This window comes from Lycorma delicatula, chromosome 3, assembly GCF_047948215.1.
Source record: "Lycorma delicatula isolate Av1 chromosome 3, ASM4794821v1, whole genome shotgun sequence".
Taxonomy (NCBI): Eukaryota; Metazoa; Arthropoda; class Insecta; order Hemiptera; family Fulgoridae; genus Lycorma; species Lycorma delicatula.
The window spans coordinates 199,951,314-199,974,975 of record NC_134457.1 but is presented as its reverse complement, the minus strand read 5'-3'; the positions used below and the strand labels follow the sequence as shown (position 1 = coordinate 199,974,975).

The 23,662-nt window shown below is 26.6% G+C and overlaps 1 protein-coding gene across 1 annotated transcript in view; it reads right to left on the bottom strand.

The window, feature by feature from the left end:
• Nucleotides 1-8,272: 8,272 nt before the first annotated feature.
• Nucleotides 8,273-23,662, bottom strand: part of LOC142322364 (juvenile hormone esterase-like) — a 36,134-nt gene continuing 20,744 nt past the window's right edge. Inside the window, exons 4-10 of the mRNA XM_075361368.1 lie at nt 20,646-20,831; nt 18,309-18,499; nt 16,647-16,818; nt 14,864-15,045; nt 13,876-14,023; nt 10,997-11,129; nt 8,273-8,544 (exon numbers count right to left, since the gene is read on the bottom strand). Coding sequence (XP_075217483.1) covers nt 8,391-8,544; nt 10,997-11,129; nt 13,876-14,023; nt 14,864-15,045; nt 16,647-16,818; nt 18,309-18,499; nt 20,646-20,831 — 1,166 coding nt within the window. The 3' untranslated portion in view covers nt 8,273-8,390. The remainder of the gene's footprint in view (nt 8,545-10,996; nt 11,130-13,875; nt 14,024-14,863; nt 15,046-16,646; nt 16,819-18,308; nt 18,500-20,645; nt 20,832-23,662) is intronic.

Here is a 23,662-nt window from a genome sequence, read left to right as displayed (position 1 = left end):
ATGGTATTCTCTATGTTTTTAATTTTTATAGTTCATTTAAAATGACACAAGTATAATAATGCATTCAGTATATGTCTGTTTTTACTGGAAAAATAATTTTATAATTATAATTATAAATTTATAAAATAATAATATTTAAAAAATATAGATTCAATGTTTTCTACAAATATTACACCTAAATAAAAACAGGATTAGTTGTTATAAGGTATTAACAATTTATTATTTTTAAAAAAATTAACGTTCTATTAATTACGAAAAGGTTACTTTAATCTCTGAACGCTTAACGTAATAAATTAACAAACAAGTAAAATAATAAAATGAAAAAGATAGGTTCTAGGTATTTGCCATATTAATGTTATCATGAATAGAAAAAATACATGAAATATTTTTAATGATTTCTTTGGTGAAATAATAGAAAAAAGAAATTTTATAAATTAGTCCTTTACAGAAATGAATCTTATCGTAAAAAATAATATGATGTAATATTTTTAATATATGTATAATTTCCTGATCCTAGAAAAGATAATAATTTTATTGCTAGAAACATAGTAATTACATCAAATAAAATATCCTCTACGTTACCCCTAAAATAGATTTTTAATACGCGTGCATGAAATTACTTTTATCTATTTAAGTATCGAAAAAAAAATTATAACTTTGACAATGCAGAAGCGACTTGAATTTCTACGCAGATTTTTGTCCGAAACTCAGTCAAAGGTGGAACGACACGAAAATCTATTTCTTATAATAAAAAAAATTATAATGTAACAATGAGGATTAACCTGATTTTATAGAAAATTTTTTTCTATCCTTAATTTGTACACGGAAATATGTTCAATTTGGGAATTAGAAAATCCCCGAGGCCCGATGATGCAAATTTAAGACATGTAAATGTGGTGTAGCCTTTTATAGACTCAGGCCGACCATTCCTGAAATGTGTGGTTAATTGAATTCCAACTACCAAAGTACTCCGATATGCGCAGTCTAGTATTCAAATCCGTATAAAAGAAACCTTACCTTATACTAGGATTTGAACCTCGGAATCTTCGACTTCGAAAATCAGCTGGTTTTCGACGAAACTTTTACCGCTAGATCAACCCGGTAGTTTACTGAATAATTTTTTTTTTAATGACACCACTAGTATGGTGTTAGAAATTAAGTAGATTTTAGAAATTGTTTATATATAAATAAATATTAAATATCTGTAATTATAAATTTTAACGTAATATTTTATTTATTTTTTATATAACAAAATAATTTTATTTTATAAATAAAAATCTAACGTGGACAATATATGACTTCCTTGTACGCCTATTAAATTATATATACACATTTTTTTTAAATGAAAAGTACATAAAATGTTTTCATTAAAAACTTGTGATATTTTTCTTTTTTTTGTTATTATTGAATTAACATTTTCTTAAACATTATTTAAAACGTTATTTTTTCTTAACATTTTGTTATTATTCATCGTAATTTTTTTTTAACATGACAGGTTAATAATTATTAATAAATCGATATGTTTAAATTAAAATAAGTCGGATTCGAACCAATGTGCCTTCCCCTTGTAAGATCAAAATATGTCATTAATTACTTTTATTTGGCTGTAACTCTGAAACCAAGGAAAGTAAGTAACACTTATGATATATCGTTGAAAAGCTCTCAATGAGGGCTTATTACTGCAGCTAAGAAATATTCCAAAATCCAAATTTTTGGGGATTTTTGGCTTTTTTGGACACTTTTGGTTCAGTCGACTGCCATCAAAAGAGACGTACATAACTAGAAGTTGCAACAGTCCTAAATCCAAAATTTCAACATCCTACGACTAATCGTTTGTAAGTAATGCGAGATACATACGTACTTACAGTCAAAATGGATTCAGGGATGATCAAAATGGATATTTCCGTTGAAATCTGGAAACCGAATTTTTTCACGATATCAATACTTCCTTTACTTCGTACAAGGAAGTAAAAATTAAAATTTACGTTTTTAATTTCACGTTCTTAGCAGAAACATTAAATCTAATACATCATTATATTATATCCTTTATTTTTGTGTGGTTAATTTTATTATAACACAAACAAAAAAAATTTTAAAACAAATTAAAAAAATATAAATAAGATTATTTTTTGTAATATTTTTTTTAATTCTGTTAATTCGACTTTAAAAACTTGGTGCCAACTAATACGGTGATAAAATATCTAAATTATTAAAAAAAATATATATTGTTTTACACTGTTCGTTTTTAATTTTAAAATATTAATGGCATACAGATAAAAACACTATTCACATGAAGAAACACCGTTTAAAAGAGACAAAAGAACAAGAAACCAACGTCTCATTAAAAAAAGAAGTAAAGGAATATTTAAAGAATCGACGTAAATAATCTGCAACTGAGGGTAAACTAAGGAACAATGTAACTGCATTTTCCCTAAGTTAATCTTCTAGAATTTTTGCGTGAAAATACGTGAATGTCAGAATTTAATCAAGTTGTACATCATTACATTATTAAAAATGCGAATCCAGCACAAAATATTATTTAATGGATGAATTTTAACCATCTAACTTTAGACATGGAAAAAATTTATGCATTGTGCTTCTAAAGTATATGTAATATCGCTGATCGCGCAGATAGAATGCCCACTAACGTTAACCCTAGTATTTTTGTTGCTGCCAAACCAAATCTCTGGGTGTTTTATTAGATGACAATTTTTCACGGAATAATCAAATTGATTTCGTTTATAACAAAATTAAACCGTACTGGTTACCACTGAAATGTATTAATACATTTAATGTATTTATGAATTAAATGTATTAAGTGCTAAGCTTGTAATCATTATTAAATATTGATTACGTCTCCACATATTCTCTATAATGTCACCTTTAGGAGCTCTCTCAAACAATGAGAACGAGTGTTTAACATACAAAAATATTTAACGAAAAGAATATTTCAACGGTTAATTTTTTTTTATCTTAAAAATTTATCATTTAATACCTCTTTAATGAGCTATTTACAAAATCTTCCCATTAATTGATTTAAAATTAAATTAAAAGATTTTCTTTTACGAGAACAATATTACTCGGTTGATGAATATTTAAGCTATACAAATTTAAAAAAAAAATTATCTGCATCCCTTTCAGCATATGCATAAATATGTCCTGCTCAAAATAATTTTTATACTGGCTTCTTAACAGTGAATTATTTAAAATTATTTTGTAATAAATCTTTAAACTTAATGTATTATTATACTTTATTATTTCATGTGCTTGTATTTAACTAATTAATACGGTCTTTTAATACACCAACATTTATCTTATAATTTGTAACTTCCTCGTTCGAAGTAAACGAAATATAGTGAACGCGAAAAAATTCGGTTTCCAGATTTCAACGGAAATAACCATTTTGACCATCCCTGAAACCATTTTGACTGTAAGTACGTATGTATTTCGCATTACTCACAAACGATTAGTCGTAGGATGTTGAAATTTTGGATTTAGGGCTATTGTAACTTCTAGTTATGTACCTCCCTTTTGATGGCAGTCGACTGAACCAAAAGTGTCCAAAAAAGCCCAAAATCCCCAAAAATTTGGATGGAATATTTCCTAACTACTGTAATAAGCACTCATTGAGAGCTTTTCAACGATATATCATAAGTGATACTTATTTTCATTGCTTCCAGAGTAATGGGCAAATAAAATTTTAATTGATGAAATATTTGGATCTTAGAAGGCGAAGGCACATCGGTTCGAATCAGAATTCATCTCATTTTTTTTAAATTTAAATATACTTATTTATTAATAATCATTAACCGCTGATTGTAAAAATCGTTTTACGATAAATAATTCAATAATAACAATAAAAAAACATATATGAAAAAATAATAGAAGTTATTAATAAAATAAAATTTTATGTACTTTTCATTTAAAAAAACAAAATGTGTATATGTAATTTAATAGGCGTACAAGGAAGTTATGTGGTACCCACATCAGATTTTTTCATAATTTATAATTTATTAAGATAAATTATAAATTAATTAAACATTTATTAATTATAAATTAATTAATTATACTGACAAGTCAGTATAAGTACTGACCAGTCTATATAATGTATTTTTGGATATCGATCAGAATAAAGATTTATTTATCTAAATGATTACAAAAAAAAATAATAATAATAATAAAACTATCTTCAAATTGTCTATATAAACAATTTATTTTTTTTTTAATTATTATTTTAAATTACATCTAAAAAAAAAATTACACTTGGGCTAAAAGAGGAATTTTCTTTGCAAAAAAACAAAGTAATCTATCTACTTAGAGTGAAGGGTAAAACATATTGAGAAATAATCATCCTTTTCTGAAATCAGTTAATAAGACATATTTAAGACTTATTTCAGTTAATACTTCTTCTTTTAATTATACTATTTTCACCAAAAAAAAATTAATATTAATTGGGTTAAATATTAACAGACACAAGAAAAGTTCTTTTACATTAATAAAAAATTAATGAACACTTTTCTTGGATAAATTTCATTTCCGACTTTTAATTTGAATAATAAAAGAGGGTTCTTTTTCCTTTTTATATAACCCGCGGGACCACCGTTAGGTATTGTTTTAGAGGATGAGACGAATGATTTGTAGCGTGTGTGAAAATGCCATGCCTGACCGGGATTCGAGCCCAGAACCTCCGGATGAGATGTCCGAGACGCTATCACTCGCACCACAGAGGCCGACGATAAAAGAGAGTTAAAGATACAATTATAAACGACAAACTTAGAGGATAACACACTATTATTTTGAATAGAAATAAACATAAATTCATTTATAAATAAACAACAGGTTAATTCACTTTTCAAAAACTGAAAACAGTGCACTGATCCGTCTTTATATTTATACATATAATTACATCGAGTATAAGATACGATTAAAAATCCTATACAAAAGAACAATATTGATGTGGAAAAAACGTTTATTTAATAGGCAAACAAATATGGAATGCAAATAATCCAAACAAATTCATTTTCAGATGTTCTTCAAGGAGCATCAATTCGCCTAAAAAACTAATTAAATTTAGAAATTCAGTGTACTTACAAAAGCTCAGACGTAATAAAAAAAAAGTACATACACAAGCAAGAAATTTTTACGTAAAAGCAAAAGAATGTTTCGTTGCTTAAAGTAGAATTTTAAGAATAAAAAGAGAATTTGAATAAATATAAATGTGGTTAACAAATAATAACCGTAAATTTAACTGTAAAGAAATTAGATTTTACTGCAATTGCTTGAACTGCTGCTAAAATTATTATATTGATAATGTAAATAACATCAGTTGTTGTAAAGGTTATGAAATACAATAAAAAGAAAGAAAATATATAACAAACAACTAAAAAAATTCGGGTAAATTAAAATTACCACACTATCAACTTTAATTATTAAATGTTTAGAAAAATACAAAAATGCCTACCTTGAAAAGCAGCCTCAAACTGTGGTTTCTCTATGATTTCATTCAGAACACAATTGACTGAAAAAGGGATAGTCGAAACAAGGAGTAAAACAGTCCAAAACGGAACCATGTTTATCACAAACCACAAGAGATCACAGAACACTCAAATGAATCGGACCAACCACATGTCTTTTACCGCTTTAAAATCTTACAAATGCATTAACAGTGGCGGGATTGTCGCGGGAGTTAAAAGGGTTGGTAAATGGGGGTTAACGATCGGAACACTTGCAGTGATATACAGCGAATAAACGATAACCGATTAACCTCTTTATAGATAACGCGACGTACACCTACTAAATAATTAATCGTATAATTTAACTTAATCGTATTCACTTTTATTTCAGGTAAGTGATGTCAGTACATGAAAAGAAATTAAATTATATACTAATACCGGCGCCACTAACGATATAACGAGCTCTTCGAACTGACACTCCAGCCATTGCAGACGACACAAACCGTACACTGACGGGTGCTGAATCTTGCCGCTAGAGCGATACAGTGCGCCTTCGATCGAACATCGTTCACGCGTTTTCATACTATCACAACATGCCCTACCTACCGGCAGTAAAACAAACTGTAATTTGTTAACGGAACAAGACGTTTATTACATTTTTATAACGACTGCAACAAATCTGAGGTGAATTCATAAACAATTAAACGACGTAGTAACTAATAACTTTACAAAACACATTACCCTTTAAGACATTCATTAGTTATGGATAATAAATAAGATAGAACGCTACTTCCTTCAGTTTTAACTACTTTTTTTACAAATACGAAGTTCCTTCAACTTAACCTTAACTATATTTATGATATAGGCCCATCAAACAGATTAATCAATACAATACAATACACTGAAGACAATACTTACATATATTCTTGTGTTTGTTGAAATATCAACGATAAAAACCTATTTCAATTATTATTTGTTACTGTGTAATCTAAATTTAATTATTCATTATTATTTCTTATTTATTTTTTATAAAGGAAACAAAAATATTAATTACAATCTAGAAAAAATATGTAATATTGTATATTACTCAGATTTGAAAAATTAACTTTACATCATAAAATTAATATTTCATGACAATAATTTATACTTACGGTTTTTAGAATATCAGCCCCTTTTGTACCCCTATTTTTAGCCTGTATAATTAAGAATTATACCAGGCTGATTGTCAGAAGTACGTAAAGGTATATCAATGTTACAATGTACATTTTGTCTAATAATTGTATTAATCATTGGTTTACTATTAATTTAGCTTCTCAGGAGGAAATTATCCACCAGTCCAATAGACTATTGATATTATACATCTTTACAAGATTTTCTATAACAACTTACATATTTATCAAAACTAATTTCATGTGGGTGACAAATACATTTATATTTGTGGTATAAACTTCGCAAGTTTGAGAAAAAAAGTCATTTTTAATCGTAAAGAACAATTAAACTAACTAAAGTTCAGTAATTAATTAATCTGTCTGAACCTGGGTTAGGCCCAACCACTCCTAGGCAGTTTGATTAACTATAATCACAAATCTACATTAATGACCATAGGAATTTGGATACAGGAATACAAATAAAAAATGTTATTCAAAGGTAAATATTCTAAATAATTCTTAATGCAGTTAATAAAATATACCATAGTTTAAACTTAATAGCTTAATATTAACACTAAAAAATAAAATTTCTTCACTCGTAACTAACAAATAAAATCAGTTTCAAAGTAAACTGATTTTATTTGCCCTACAACAAAGATTTTATTTACCTACTACAAAGGACACACTTATTGATAATACCTCAAATCATATACATTCACTTAAATTCTTACTTTTCTAAAGCTAAGACACCTAAAAAATAGCTGTATCAACATATCCATCCTACTAAAAAATCACACAGAGATACAAATGTATATAACAACACACTCATTGTGATTCATTCCTACACTAAATAAATAAAAACAAACTATACATCACATTAACTCAGGTTTTGAAGATACAGCTTAATCAAATTCATACATTGTCATTATGTTATAATGAAACAGAAAAAATAAAAAAGTCCTTACCACTTTGTAAATACCTATGATACTATGTCATCACATAAAAAATTGAAATTATATTTTTTTCTATTTATAAAGAGTACTTGAAAACGTCATTGGTGTGTACAAAGAATGAAAGTGGTGTGGTGAAATTATTTTTATTTTGAGAAAAGTTTGCCGTCTTTTCAGCTTTAAAAGTAATGCAACCTGCATTGTTACACATGACAACTATGAGCTTCATTTACTAAGCTCTGCAAAAATACAACATTCTTTATATGTCAATTAAAACACAATGACACAGTGAAAAGAGTGAAAATTTATTCAGAGCATCTAAATAATAAAAAAAAAAAAAACAATAAAAATAATAAAATAAGGAAGACTTTCAATTTTTAATTAATACATTTTGTTAGCATAAAAAAGGTATAGATTTTTATCTAGTTCTGAAACATTATTTGTTAATAATTTCAATTATTCTGCAGTAGAAAATGTATCTAAGGTAAAAAACATATAAAAATAGCTCAAAGTAATAAAGATAAGCATAAATAATTAATAATTTTATAAAGATAATGCTACTATCTCGATTACAGATAAAGACATTTAGGTACCACTATATGCCATGGCTAAAAGAGGATATGTGGGCAGAATTGCAATTGTGACAGAATTATCAATGATTCAGAAAAGAACTAAAAAATGTATATACCAAGCTCGATAGAAGAACATTAAAAAACACAGGTTATAATTTGACTGAATTAAAAATAGATATATTTATTATAAAATAAAACAAATTAACAGCATATTATAAAAGCTATAAAACAAAGCATAATAACGCCCTTCTTCAAATCTTCTTGTCTTCAAGCTATAGGAAACAGTTCTTTCCAAAGATTCATTCTTTCTGGAAAGGGTAATCCATCCTTCATTGTTAATACTGAATCAATGTTTAGATATTTTTCATTATTATATGTCATTGGCTGCCACTGCACAACAGAACCATCTGGTGTTGGATTCCTGTAAAAAACAAAAGGTATTCAGATAGCTGAAGTAATGGACAATTATTAAATTTGCACTTTCAATTACTTCAATCCTAAACACCGCTGTTAGAACTTCTGTGACATCATCTATTTACATTTTTCGTGGTGGTCCCTTTTTTCTTTTCCAATACAACCTCTTAATTAACTGTCTTAATTATCTTTATTAAGAAACTGTCTTAATTATCAAACTTACTTTATTCTCCCAGAGCACTTTACTAACTTAACCTTTAAGCCTATATAAATCAAATGATGTACCTGTCATCTATAACATAACATTCCTTAGTTTTTATTTTTTTTTTACATTCTCCAGTTATCTCTTTCTCTTTCTACAAATGGTCCAATCATTCTTCTAAAATTTTTTCTCTGAAAGCATTCAGGACTGGAATGGTGGATATAGTTAGCACAAGCCTTTCCATGCAGGAAGTAAACAGTTCAAGGCCCAAATAAACCATTTACATTTTAATGGCACTAGTTCTTAAATACAGTTCTTGGCCACTATTCAGTTACTGGAATGTAGTTAACAACCCATGGATGTAACAAGATATACCTTAACAAGGGATGCACTTTCTAAAAAGGCCAGAATATCAGAGATCTCCATTTCATCAGAACTTATATTTAGAAATCTAGATTAAAAACATAATTAACAAATTTGAAATATAAAGGTGTGTTTACTCTCTCAGTCAGATACATAAAATTAACTATTCTGCCGTGGCAGAAAATGATAGTATTCTTTTTTTTAAATTACTTTAATGTATGTTTTTAAATTTGAAAAATGTTAACTGTATCATTTTTATAATCCAGTCATTGTGTTCAAACATTATTTGTTTATTAATTGCATTCCCAGTTATGTATTTATTATATGTGTTTTCTCAATTGTAAGATTTACACTTTTTGTTATTTATTTACTCAGATATAAAATACTTTTGAAACATTTTTGAAATATCTGTTTGTCAAATGTATGTAGAATTTTTTTACAAATTTTACTTTCAGTTCCTGTTTTCTAAACTCCTGCTTGGTTATAAATAATAAAATTAGATTTGTTATTATCTTATACAATCTTTTATTGTTAGTTTTAAGGGAAAATTTATAATCAGTTAATTTTTATTTTTATAATTTATACATCTTAGTATTATAATACAACTGGTTGACTGCTGTGAGACCTGAATCTGGCTCTTAAGTTAAATGCTGCTGGGCTATGAGATCCATTTTTGATGTCTTAGTGCAATAGTGTTTTCCAGTTGTTTAAGTTTTTTTTACATCGCATTCTTCAAGACAAAAACATCATACTTTAATAGAGCAAATTACAATGATTCCAATGGTATTGTTTATATTGTTAGCTTGTTTATACATTACCTCATTCAAAAGTTACTAAGCTCTTTCCCAAAACTGTACATTATTGTTTTAAAATAACTGCTGATTTTTACATTGATATTTAGACAATATAAACTTTATTAACTCGTTTTGAAATTTTATTTCATTGATCCAAATGTAATTTGTCATGAACTTTTTAATATAGTATATACTCCCAACAACTCTTAACCATTAATATTTACAAAAAAAAAAATAAATTGAAAATGACTTTTAATATCATCTGCTAGTTATATCATGGTTATTATACATCATCCTATTATATCTTCATAAATAAATTTTAAAGGGCATTTATTAATGCATACATCCAATGGTTGTAGTGTAGACATAATTCTTCCCAGTTTGGTAACCTGATTAATCTTATCTTTTTCAAATGCTGTTTTTGTTTCTTCCCTTGTGTGCTCCCAGAAGTGCCTAAAATCAACAAGCTTTTCTTTATCAAAATTTTTCAGTTTGTACTGCCATATATATTTTAATAAAATATAACAGTAAAAAAGAGATAAAAAATAATTTTTACTTCCCAATTGTATACTTGGTTGAATGCTATACCCAAAACCGCAATATTTGACTTCACTGCTAGAAAAATTTTTTTCCATTTATTCATTAGAAATATATTTAATTTCTACAATTTTTTTTTAAATCGGAAAATAAGTTAACACCCAGTGACAGGGATGTACTATGCATATGGGCCTGGACTGTTTTTTTTCAGAATCATTATTAGATCAAAATAATTATAGATAAAAAAACTTATACACAAATTGATTTGTAAAGAATTAATTTTTAAGAGTTGTAGGAGTTCTATATTAAACAATTCAAGACAGTTACATATGGAATAGAAATTTCAAGGCAAGTTAATGAAGATATAAAATCTTCTAAATATCAATGAAAAATAATGTACAAAAATTTAAAACAAAAAACAGCACATTTATTACTAACTTACTGTATTAATGATATATTTAGCCTATAAGTTTTTTGTCAAAAAATAAAGGAAATCTTTTTTACACCATTAACAATTTTGAAGTTTATTTAGGAATTAATAATCTTTTTTGCTTTGTACTGACCCATTTACTGCAAAATTCTTCCAGAATGATGTTTCAATTTTAACCATAAATGCTTCTGGATCACTTTCTTTAAGTTTTGGAAACCAGTTTGACATGTAAAACAAATAAATTTGATCATCCATATGCGATGGACCTGAAAAATAACAAACATTGTTGTTACTAGTTAATTCCAGAAAGATTAAGCAGTTAAATAAACTATAAATAATGTTAATTTATATAAAGTTAACTGCAGAAAATCTGTGTCAGAGTAGTTTTTTAACCAATTTTTTTATCCCCTAAACTTTAGATTTTACTCTGAATCTAAGTCAAGCAGAACTTCTCATTTTCCTTTTAAATAACTTCACTGTCTCAGTACCTTACATATCATAAGCTTAGGAAATATCCCTACTACATTTATAAGATTCATTTATGATATTAAAATTTTAAGATATCTCCATTTTTTGAATGCCTTTATTAAACTTCTAAAGTAACAAACAAAAACATTTCCTAGGCAAATTCCAGATAGCCATTTCATGTCACTCTATTTGAGAAAATGTAAGGACAACATCAATTTTCTACAACATACATTTTCTATTTGAAATAAAATTAATATTATTAAAAACAAAGATTTTTAGAATATTATTAAAAAAATAATAAAACAGATGTTAAAAAAGTTTATAATATTAAAACAGTTTAATAACTAATGAAAAGTAACAGTTAAGAACAAAATATGAAATTTACCTTATACTCTTTCCTCAAAACAATTTATTTTTTGTTGAGACCACTACTTATAGTGTACTGTAAGTAACTTTTGAAACTAGTGAAAAATATTAACCAGATGTCATTTTAGTTAGGGTTGTTGCGGCTGTATGTTTTTATATCAAATTTTTTGTTTTCTATGCTCTTTAAAATGATGACACCCTAACTCTTTCCATTTAATTTTTTTTAGTTAGCCTCTATGGGTGCTTGGGGTATGATGATCTCATAATGAAAAATTGATCATGAGTGGTAGCATTTATTAAATTTAATTTTTCTATGTTAAACAGTTTAAAAGTTATTTAAGGTTCCTGTACTCTAATCACGTTATATACTGTACCAATTGTATGAGTATTAAGATAGCGTAAAAATATTTAAAAAATGAATGCACATATACATCCATTCACATCAGCAGTAAACTGCAAATGAACATCTCTAATTTGAACCTCCTTAATTAAAAAAAAATGTAATATTTCCATGAGAAAACTTCTATAATTCAAGAAAAACTTCTATTATTCAAAATTTTAGTAGGTGTGATTACTTTTTTTATAAATGTTCAATGCTTCTTCTATATGGGGGTATGCTATGAAAATTGTATAGCACATGAAAAATGCCAGGCTTAAACAATGTACTCAAACCTGGAATTACAGGATGAAAGGCTAAAAAGTTACCAATCTGTCACAAAATTTATCTCCTTATCTTGAAAACACAATTGGGATTTCCACAGAATTTGATGTCATAAATATACATCCAGAAGAAATAACTGTTAGAAAATATTACAGTTTTTTAAATAGTATTATATTTTCAAGAATTTACTTGAAAGATGTAATCTGTGTTCTCCATTTCATTATCTTTTAATGACATGTAAACTTATATAGTTAATGACTTAAAACTGCAAAGTAACTTCAGTATCAACCTGAAGTGTTGGATACTCACTTTGACTGTTCAGTATGCTTGCATTTTCAACCATAATAATACTATAGGTTAAGACAAGTTACTGGTTATGAATTATACACTGGGTACTACACAGTTTACTGACCTGTTCATGCAAACACTTGAACAGAAATGTAAAATTTCTTTAACTATTTAAAACTACAAATGGTTATTGAATTTACATTAAAATCATATTTGGACTGCTTATGGTTTTTTGTATATTAGCACATACAGATTCTGGAATAAATAGTGCTAGTAATATGGAATGCAAATATCAAACTACAATTATTGAAAATAAAATAAAACGCAATCAAATCTAGCAATAAATAAGATTGGTGGGTATTACAGAAAAATTTAGCCTTCCACAAAGAATCCTGCTACTTTAACAGAGGGTAAGATTTTATTATTTTTTAACAATATTTAAGAACTTCAGATCAAACAAGAAAAAATTGTTTATAAAAATATTGCAAAATGAAATGGTTTAAATGGTGAAAAAATTCTCATATTGACTAAGTAAATAAAAATTTAAGAACCATTTTTATCCTTAAATTTCCTTTATTTCTTTCAAGATTCTAATAAAGAGCTATGTTAGATGTTTATTTAAATAAACTGGAAGACAAGATCATGCTCTAACACTGTTTTTGATGCCTCTACATTGAATTTAAAACTAGATGGAATCTTGAATATTCATCAACAATTTTTTAGCAGTCAACATCCTTAGACACTGAGGAAAAAATATCTCTAAGTAAAAAAAGTAAAAAAATAATAAATATTAACTGAAAAATAAGTAATACTAATGAAAACTGTAAAATAAGTAATTACTGTATTTATATACTCTTATAATTTCTTCATTTTTATTTACTTATGTATTTTTTTTTTATATAAACGTATACTTGCGTGTGTGTATGCATATGCGTGTGCGTGTGCATGCATGTAAATACTTTTAATACTTTTTTCTAATTGTCTGCTGATTGTGATTGTTTAACAATCAAACTGGAAGTTTAGTTTAAGATTTTATGTAAAATTTTTGTAAATAGTTTTTTTTTGTACTCTTGTTTTCCCAGTCTAAATTCAATATTCATTTATTTGACTGAAAATCAAAACCTATTACAAAAAACAAAAACCTCAATAATTTAAGAAAAAAGTGTTCTTTCCTTCCAGTTAAAACTAGTAGTTGCATGTACATAAAGAAAAAGAGTTTAAATAATTACCAATAGTTTTATTTGTAACTGGATCTCTTTCAACACCATAACGTCCTTTGTAACTTAATTTATAAAAATAGACCGGTTCATCGCAATACTTTGATAACAATTTTGCTGTTGAATAGGCATCATATATTATGGCATGATCAGAATTAAGCTGAAACACGTAAAGATTACACATTTTAACTGTACTAAAATAAGATTACACATTTGTAACGCACTACAAATCTATAGATGATATTTACACATACTGCAATTTTTTTTTTTAACTCTAAAGTATAAACACTTTTTTTTTTGTGTATCATAATCAAGAAAAGAATAAATACATTATATTTTTAATTTAAAAGGAGCTCTTTATCTGATATGTACTTTTATCTTTAGGTTTAGTTTGCAACCACTGAACAGAAAACAGAATCCTTGATCGGTTCATTGACAGTGCCCTCACTAAAGTTACATAGGCTTTACAGTGCGTCCTGATATCCTCAATTATCAGGGACTGATGTGTTACATTCACAGAACCCAAAATGGAAAAGAAGGAATAACTGATAAGGAAAGGCGTGGATGATTAGGAAGGATGATCTACCCTTGGAAGAATTATAGCAAATACTGACTGTCAATTCTACTTTAAGGATAATTTAAGTCCCCACGTGCATCAGGTTCCCACACTACTCATAACCTTCCAAGAAATGGAGGCACTTTTATCAGAATTGAAGTAACACAGTTCTCATCAATGATTTTGCATTAACTAAGTTAACTAAACAATGCTTTATTAAAACGTTTTCTTCCAGAAATTAAACAACCATCAAAAAAAAATTAAGGTTTATCTGTGAATAAACAAGGTTTTGAGAGACCTTGTGCATCGACAGAGTTATAGTGAGTGGATTTATCCATTGTTCAACAAGATTAACACTGGTAGATGAATTAATACAATTATGAAAACATAAATAAAATTATATATAGCATTATTTTAATGTAAAAAGGAATTTGTTGTACTTACCATCCCAAGTCCTAATGCAGAATCTTTTGTAATTGGCTTATTGCCAAGATAGAACCTTTTAAACGCATTCGTAATTTTTTTTATTTCTTCTTCCTTTCTGTCACTATAACCATATATAGTTGGTAAAAGAGTATCAAAATTATTAATCAGCTGTTCTCTAAGGGTATCATTATTGAGAATAGCTAAAATAGAAATTATAATAATAAATCATTTATCAAATGGTTTTATCAATTAATAAATTTAATTGCTTATAAAATAAAGAATGAATGAACAGACAGTTAATTCTATAAAAATACAAAGATTATCTTTACAAGTTTTACTGTACACAACAATTATAAATAAAAAAATGCAACTATTTATTAACCCTTAACTGGTATGGTGGGGTCTTTTTTGACCCCAGACAAATTTTTTTCACATTTTTTTTTTAGGTTAGTAAGCCAGAAAGCTAACTCTCCAGATATTTTCTTAGTTTGGTAGTCTGTCAGATGGTGCCCAAATCAGATATGTGCTGTATCCTGCTACCAAATTAGAGACTCTGGCGTCATTTTAGACCTTTTAGACCCTGCCATACTAGTTACATTACCTTTTTGCTGAAATTACTATTATTGTTTCAGGTGTTATTTCTTGCATATTTGTGAATCGATTGTCAAGTGAAGATGGATACAGACAATTTAAGAAGTGAATTAAATGAAATTAATAAACTATTAGATAAAAGTTTATCTGGTATTAATTTTGGGTTTATTTCTATGATTTCTGTTATTTTTATTTGGTTAAATTACATTTTTTAATAAGTAGATGTTCAGTCATGTTTGATTGTCTTTTGTTCATTCTTGAATAGTCTACAATGTTCTGTTTTTTTTTATTTTATATTTATATTTTGCACAAAATGAAATAGGAAAATCAGATAAATTTTATGTTAATGTAATTGTGTTTTTATTTTAATTAAGCAAAGTCTATCCCTGCCAATGTTTTGATCCAGTTTTAGTTCTAATGAGGTTTACACTAAATTATATTAATACATTCACTTTTAAAAATTACACTCACCACCTAAAATGTTTTGAGTAACAACGAAAGTATTTTCTAGGCAAATGGCAGCATTTTACTAAATTGATGGTTTAAATAATTAAGTTTAATAAATCATATAGATTAAAATATATTTTTCTAAGGCTTTCCACATTCCCTTGTTGCACTCAATGTAGAATATTCAATTACTGTGTTGTATAAAATGAAAAATTAGGTTAATGTACTTTTTATATTTATATCCATTAGAAAGAAAATCTTCAAATATGAATATATTCAAACATCAATAAGAACAAAAAAAATTACGGTCTCAAAACATGAAATGTTCACTTTTACACTGCTGAAAAACAGTTCTCTTTGATACAGAAAAATGAAATATTACAGTCATAATGTTTACACGTAAGAAACTAAAATATTGTGATCTATGGAAACTGGTTTATTAAATCTGAATTTAGGCATTGGCATCATATTCTTTCTTTCTACCTTCAATTTTCAGGATAGTACTTTCCAGATTATTTCAAATGAATGGAACCATCAGATTATAAAAATGCAGTTTATTACATTATTCAGATTTGATATTCCCATTTAAAAATTACACTCACCACCTAAAATGTGACCTCCACAAACTATTAGATATATTATGATTGAAATATGATAAACACATTCATAGACAATCACTTAATGAACTTAATGAGAACAGTACAATCTTCATATAATAATAAAGCATAACCATATTATATCACAACATTAATATTAAACTTACTTTGACCCCATGTAATAATCTCCAATTCTGTTATTCCTGTTACAACTGGTACATGGTAAAACTGTTTATTCTTTATTAATTTAACAGGATCATCAGTAAGAAATCTTTCTTCGCCATTGCCCAAATCAGATTCAATAACTGGACTGAAAATCATTGGATGTTCAGCAAACAGCTGTAACACATAAAATTAGCTATATACAATTCAAGAATTACAGGAAATGAACAAGATATTATAAAAGTAATCATCCTTATCTTAACACACAGTGCCTTGGTAGACACTGATGTCCACTTTTCAACTTTTTTTCTTCAAACACTACATATATTAACACCCACTTTTCCACTATTCTGTAGTGGAAAGCACAACGATAGCTGTAGTTGTCACATCACATATATATTTAATTTCTTTTTCACTTTGTTAATATTAAATGACTGTAATAATAGTCTGAGTAGGAATGCCAGGAGTGTAGTACTTTCTGTATTACCATATCTTGTATAAACTGACTTAAAAATTTATATTCTATTGGGTATATAATGATTTTTTACTGTGCATAGATACATGAATTTTTAAATATTATTTTATTCATTTTATTTTACTAAATATAAAAAAGGGGTTTTGCAGCATAAACTTTTCCCCCTACATTAGCAATAAAGTAGCAGCAAATAAATTCAACAAAATTTTTTAAAGTAATGACATGATTATCACAGATAGAAAATATGTTTTATGGGCTTATTTTTCAGTATGATTATTAATAACATATTTTTTTATAGGAAATGTTTTTTGTGTAGCATATGTTACACTTAGTCTACTTTTGCAACACAAAATGTTCATCAGAATTTTGGTTAAACAATTCTTCAAACAACAGGAAAAATATATAAATTTTTTTTTTTGAAAATAAAGTAACTTTTTTAAAAAAAAACATGTAAAATACTTGGTTTTTTGTTTTTGAAAGATTTACTTTTAAATTTAGTTATTATTTATCTACTATAAAGATATTTTATATAAAATCGCTTAAACTATTAATTGATTTATAAAACATAATTATAAGTTTCAAAGTAAATAAATTAGCTAGCTACCTTCTTAAAACCTCTTAGTTAACTTTTATTTTAGTTTAATTATCTTAGTGAAATCTTAAAATAATAACCTGTGTTCAATGATAGAGCTATTCTGTATAAATAAACTGTTGAAGTACAATATAAACTATCTTGAATATTACGATAATATTTGATAATGAAAAGTAACAAATCATAGTGATATTTTTCCATGGCATATAAGATTTACAGATGTGAAAAAGTTGTAAAGCAGAATATAAACCCATATAACCCCTCAAAAAGCTTTAAAAAACCTCAAAAAATGTATTTGGAGAAATACAATAACTCACGGAAAAAGTCACCTTAAAAACATAAAATAAAATTTAATTTCTTTGAAGGAATAGTAAACTAGACACATAAGAGAATACAGTTTACTTCGTTTCCATATGATAGAATCAGTTTTAGTAACAGTCAATGTAACATGTTTACAATACTTATTCTGTACATGATAGAGAATACTGTTGGATAAAGTAATTTCCACATATCTGAAATTGTAATGTTTTTTACTTAATGTTGTAATAATATATTTTGGTTTTCAAATTTTTGATAAAATAAATGTTTTATTAGCATTACCCTCATTTCAGAATATTTGTGAGTTATTTCTTCAGCAGGAACATTTTTCAGACACCTTACAATCACATCTGTTGAATCAGTTGAACAATTAAATATTTTTGCAATTTTCTTTGCATATTTTAGCGGGTCCTTTTTTATAATCCAATTAGATGTAACACCACAACTCATAGCAATAACATTTTGAAATAAACCTGTAATTAAAAGAAACATTTTTTTTCAGTTTAAGCTTTAATTAAGAAACCAAATAAATATTATTTATAAATAAAAATAATTGTATCAACTAAAAAATAATAGAAATAACTAATAAATAAATTTTACAATTATTCATGTAATGTTTGACAATATCAATGATCTAACTGTAAACTAGGATACTTTAGCTAAAATAAAAAAAATAACAAATAATTATTTTTAAAAATAGTAATGAATTTACTTACATTGGTTTATTGATAAAAATTTATACCAAAGGCTAAATGTTTAATTAATTACTTGGTCTTAAGTGTGTGCATGTGTGTTATTTGATGAAAATGTGTAAGCATTGAGCAGTCAAGCATCATTTTATTTATGACATCCTGTACTTTTATTTCTTAATTAGATCACAGGTAAATGAATTTTTCAAAGAAAAATAATTAAAAAACTCACCATACATTTTTTTTACAGATGTTAAATTAAATATACAAAATTAATATTTGAAATTCTTACAAGAAGTAATTAGTTTTATAAAACTAGTAAAACAACAATTAAAACAGCTTATTTATGAAATATTTATCATAACTGTATGGTTATCTACTCTGAGGCAGACTCCTTAACCAAATCTATCTTCATTCTCTTCTGCTCCAATAAAACTTGTTAGCTATCATTTCCTCTTGTCAATTCATCATTTTTAATGTTTTCTAATCTCTCGTTTTTTTCACCTTCAACTGATACATCCAGTACTGTTATAACCAAACTTTCTTCTCTTGTGATATATTCCAGTCAATTAGTGTCCTTATGCTGGATTGTTTTGAATAAGCTTCTATTCTCTTTCACTCTTCTCATTACTTCTTTGATTTTGATTCTGCCTACCAATTTAATTATCTGAACCTCTTTCATGACCACATTTCGAATGTCTCTATCTGAAATGTCTCATCTCAAATATCTGTTCTTTTCTCTCTTTATCAAAGACTCCATGATTCATATCATACGAATGTACACTTTAAGATGCTCAAGTCTAATGCCATCTAAACTACACAATAATGTTTCTTTCTGTTAAACCCTTTCTTAGTCATTTCTATTTCTTTTTTCCCTTCTCAATTTTTCATTAACGTTATTCCTAAGTAAGTATACTTTTACTTTTTCAATTTTGCTTCTTCTTTGTTGATATTCATTGGCTTATTGTCGCCTACCCTCATTACTTTATTCTGTTATTTACTTTATATATTTTCACTTACATATTCACTTTCATTCTTATTTTTTCATAATGTTTTCTAATTTTAAAATCATCTGTTGAACATCCTGTACTTCATTTCCTAAATGCACAATATTATTAATTGATTTAATTGTTTTTACATTACACAGTAACACTGATAAAATTATTCCAGTTGAGACTGTCATTTAATTTTATTCAAGAGGAAATTAAGACTGGTTTTTTAATCTAGAGCGAGTCACTTCAAGGATTTTTTATATAACTTTGTTATTTATGAATGGATTTGAATAAATAAGGTGTCATTTTCTTTGTCATTTAATGTAATAACACAACTTTTAAATAAACTAGCAGTTGCAAAAAAATTAAACAATTAAAAAGTTGACATCGATGTCATTTTGATTAAGAGAACAGGTTCATTATTTTTTTGCGAGTTAAACAGCAGTATATGAAATTTCAACTTAATTTGATTAACCATTCCTGAGAAATAAATTTTTATGTTAAAAATACAATATGGCAGAGCCGGTAAACTAAGCTTTTACATATGTTAATATAATTTTTTTTTATTTCAGTGTGGGGACAATCTCCTGAATTCTTGAAATATTATTCATAAACACTCTTTGTATATGAATAAGACTCTGTATATACACTCTGTGTGTATACATAGAGTACATTATCCTCTGTGTAAACACTATATATATACATGGTATATCAGTGTATGTAAAAATTATAACTAGATATAAAAAAATTAGAAAATTTTTTTTGTCATTCATTACTCCTAATGTTTAAAAATACTAATAATAAATATGTAGCTTAACTAATATTAGTTATTTCCTTGAGTAATATTATTACATGTGAAATATTCTTACTAAACAAACATTAGAATTTTAATAAAAGTATCCATATTCCTTAGACCTGGAATACAATTATACTGTTACCTCTAGACATGGGTGAAAGCATATGGAGGAACGCACTGGTTGAACCAGCACTGTAACCAGCTATTGTTACTTTATTTGGATTTCCTCCAAAACTTTGTATATTTTTCTGAACCCATCTTAGTGCTTCAACTTGATCTTTCATACCATAATTTCCAACAGCATGTTTATCTCCAGTACTTAAGAAACCTGTGAATTGAAAAATATAAATATCTTTCAACAAAAACTCATTGTTGAGAAACATAAAAACAATTTTAAAAATAAATACATAACAATTATTTTAATGTACCAGAATATCTCAAGAAAACATTTCACTAGCTGTTTTGAGAGGAAATTTACAGATGTTTGGTTAGTATTTTTTGTCTTGACTAAAAAGATGACAATAAATATTCGATTTACGATTCAATTATCTCAAGAATAAATTTTGTTTAATTATTATACATTTATATTGTAATAAATTTATGACAATTTTATAACTTGTCAGAACTTGCAGGCTATACAATATGAAGATTATGTGGTTGATGGTGCTGTATTTTTATGTGTAGAAAAATTTATTAATGTTGTTATTTTTAACTTACATGTAAAATTTCGGTAGGGATAGGAAAAGAAGGATTAAGATGGAAACATATTTAAAAAAATGTCAGATATTTGATTCTACAGAGAAGTTATTTATTGAACAGAAATTCTCAAATGTAAAAGCATGCAATATTCATCAGTGTTCAATATACTCTCATGATTTTTTTATGTACATGTAAAAAAAAAATATACCTAAGATGAATATGTTAAAAATATCCAACTCACATACATATTTCTCTAACCTCTTTTATTTCATAATGTAATATAAATATCTGAAAAAATGTTTACATAAAGTTAAATGTATTATTATAAAAATAATCTTAAATAAAGATGCTCTTATTTTTCAGTGATCAATCTTAAATTTAAATATGTATTATTAAAATATTTCAAGAATTTTTATCAATATTATGTATTTTATGAGCAATGAATTATTTTAATTCGCACACTAAAATTTCAAATACTTCATTTTAGAATTATAATAGATCATTTACAGCTTTCTTCTAGACAATTCAAATTTTTATTTTCATACTCAAATTTTAGAAAGGTAACCTTTTTCTTTTTAAAAAATAATTAAAAGAAATCCCAATAAACCAAAAAAAAATTTTTTTAATTAATCAGCAGATTAATTATAACAAAAATTATGCAAATAAATAAACTTTTTTTACCAATAAGACCAGTAAATAATGAACATTAATAACAACACTAAAAGTGAAACTTAAAACTAAGAACGTACTATCTTGTTAGTTTTGAACAAAAAGTAAATTGTAAATCTCATACCATTTGTGTTGACTATTTGTGTTGTATTGACTAATTTGTCAAAACAAAAAAATTCATGAAAACTTTCATGTTTTTACTTAATGTCCTGAAGGATTGTCTTAATTATCCTAAATGATAAAAATTATTAGAAAAAACGTTGAAAAAAATAATTATGCTAGATTATGACGTACTCATTCAAAAAATAATACTTTTATAAAATCATCCATACAATGTTTTAAACTGTGCATTGTGGATTGGTTATTAGAGTTGATAAACAATATTGTTTATTTTTTTATGTCTGATTTAATATTGTCAGTTTTGACACTGTCTTTTTAAATGATATAATTTCATCGGATATGACTAAATTGTAATAGTGTAGTGTGAATATTATTAATAGCTCTGCACTTAGAAAACTTACAAATACATTATTTATTAATATCAGTATATAATTTTTTTCAATGAATATAGTATATTTCTTTCTCACTTTGAGAATTTAAGTCTTTTAGTGATATCTCATTCATAAAATATAGCATTTCAAATGTGATAATCAGCAAAATTTGTGTTTATTGAGTAATGGAAAAATGAAGGTTCTTTTAAAAAAAAAAAAAAAACTAATTATTGAACATAGTCAACAAAAAATGCATTATATAATAAAGTAAAATATGATAAATTTAGGTTCAATATTTATTTAAAAACTGAAAATATATAATGAAATTGCGAGCTATTCCTTGAATGCGGTGTGCTCAGATCAAGGGCTACCAAGATACTCTTCACTTTTCCACTAATGCTTTGGAAGTCAGAGCTGATTGTTGATTACAGATTCACACATTGTGTGTGGAGTAGCACCCTCCATTTCTGTATTAGAGATCTGAACTACTCTGCAGAACCCAAGGAAAAATGGACATGACTTCAAGACAGAAGCTCACAAGACCTCGTTCACCTCAAGCTTGGATATCATGATTCAAACTAGCCTGCTCCATCTGGTGGTCATACTCAGGGATCAACCATTTTTGATATGTAATATCTAATAGTGTCCCAGCTCATTTGGCTCACCTTGAATGACATCATACTGATACTAACAGATAACTGATTACTAACAGATGATCACTAATAACAACCTTGAGCCATACATTCCAATTACTGTAGTAGTACACCAATGGGAATGTCACTTGTGGCAGACTGGAATATGTCAAAATCCAAGGTTTCGAAGATGACTTCCAGTAAAGCCCATAAGGGCTCGGAACGGAGGAGGTGGTGGAAGGTATCTTCCCCTACGGGGATCAGGATAGTTTTGTAAGTATGTTTTCTTGTTTTCAGATTAACGTAAATTATATTAGATAAAATAATTATCTGTAACTAGTTATAGTTAACTAATAATATTAGTTAACCCAGTTTCCATGCTTTCAGTTTCTGAGAGAAAAGCTGTTGGTCAGCATCATCAGCAAAATTAAGGTTCTCGATTTCTAAGAACTTGCCATCTATGAGAGTCTGTGAGTGGAGACCCTTAGAGTAGTAGTGATTTTGTATCAAATCTACAGAAAAAAATTCTTTTAAATCATAAAAACTAGAATCAATTTATATTATTATAATATAACAAATTTAGGTAAATTTTTATGCACTTTGACAACCTTAAATAATCTTTATATCAGCATTCAATTATTATCAATGTAAAAAGAAATTTCCTGATA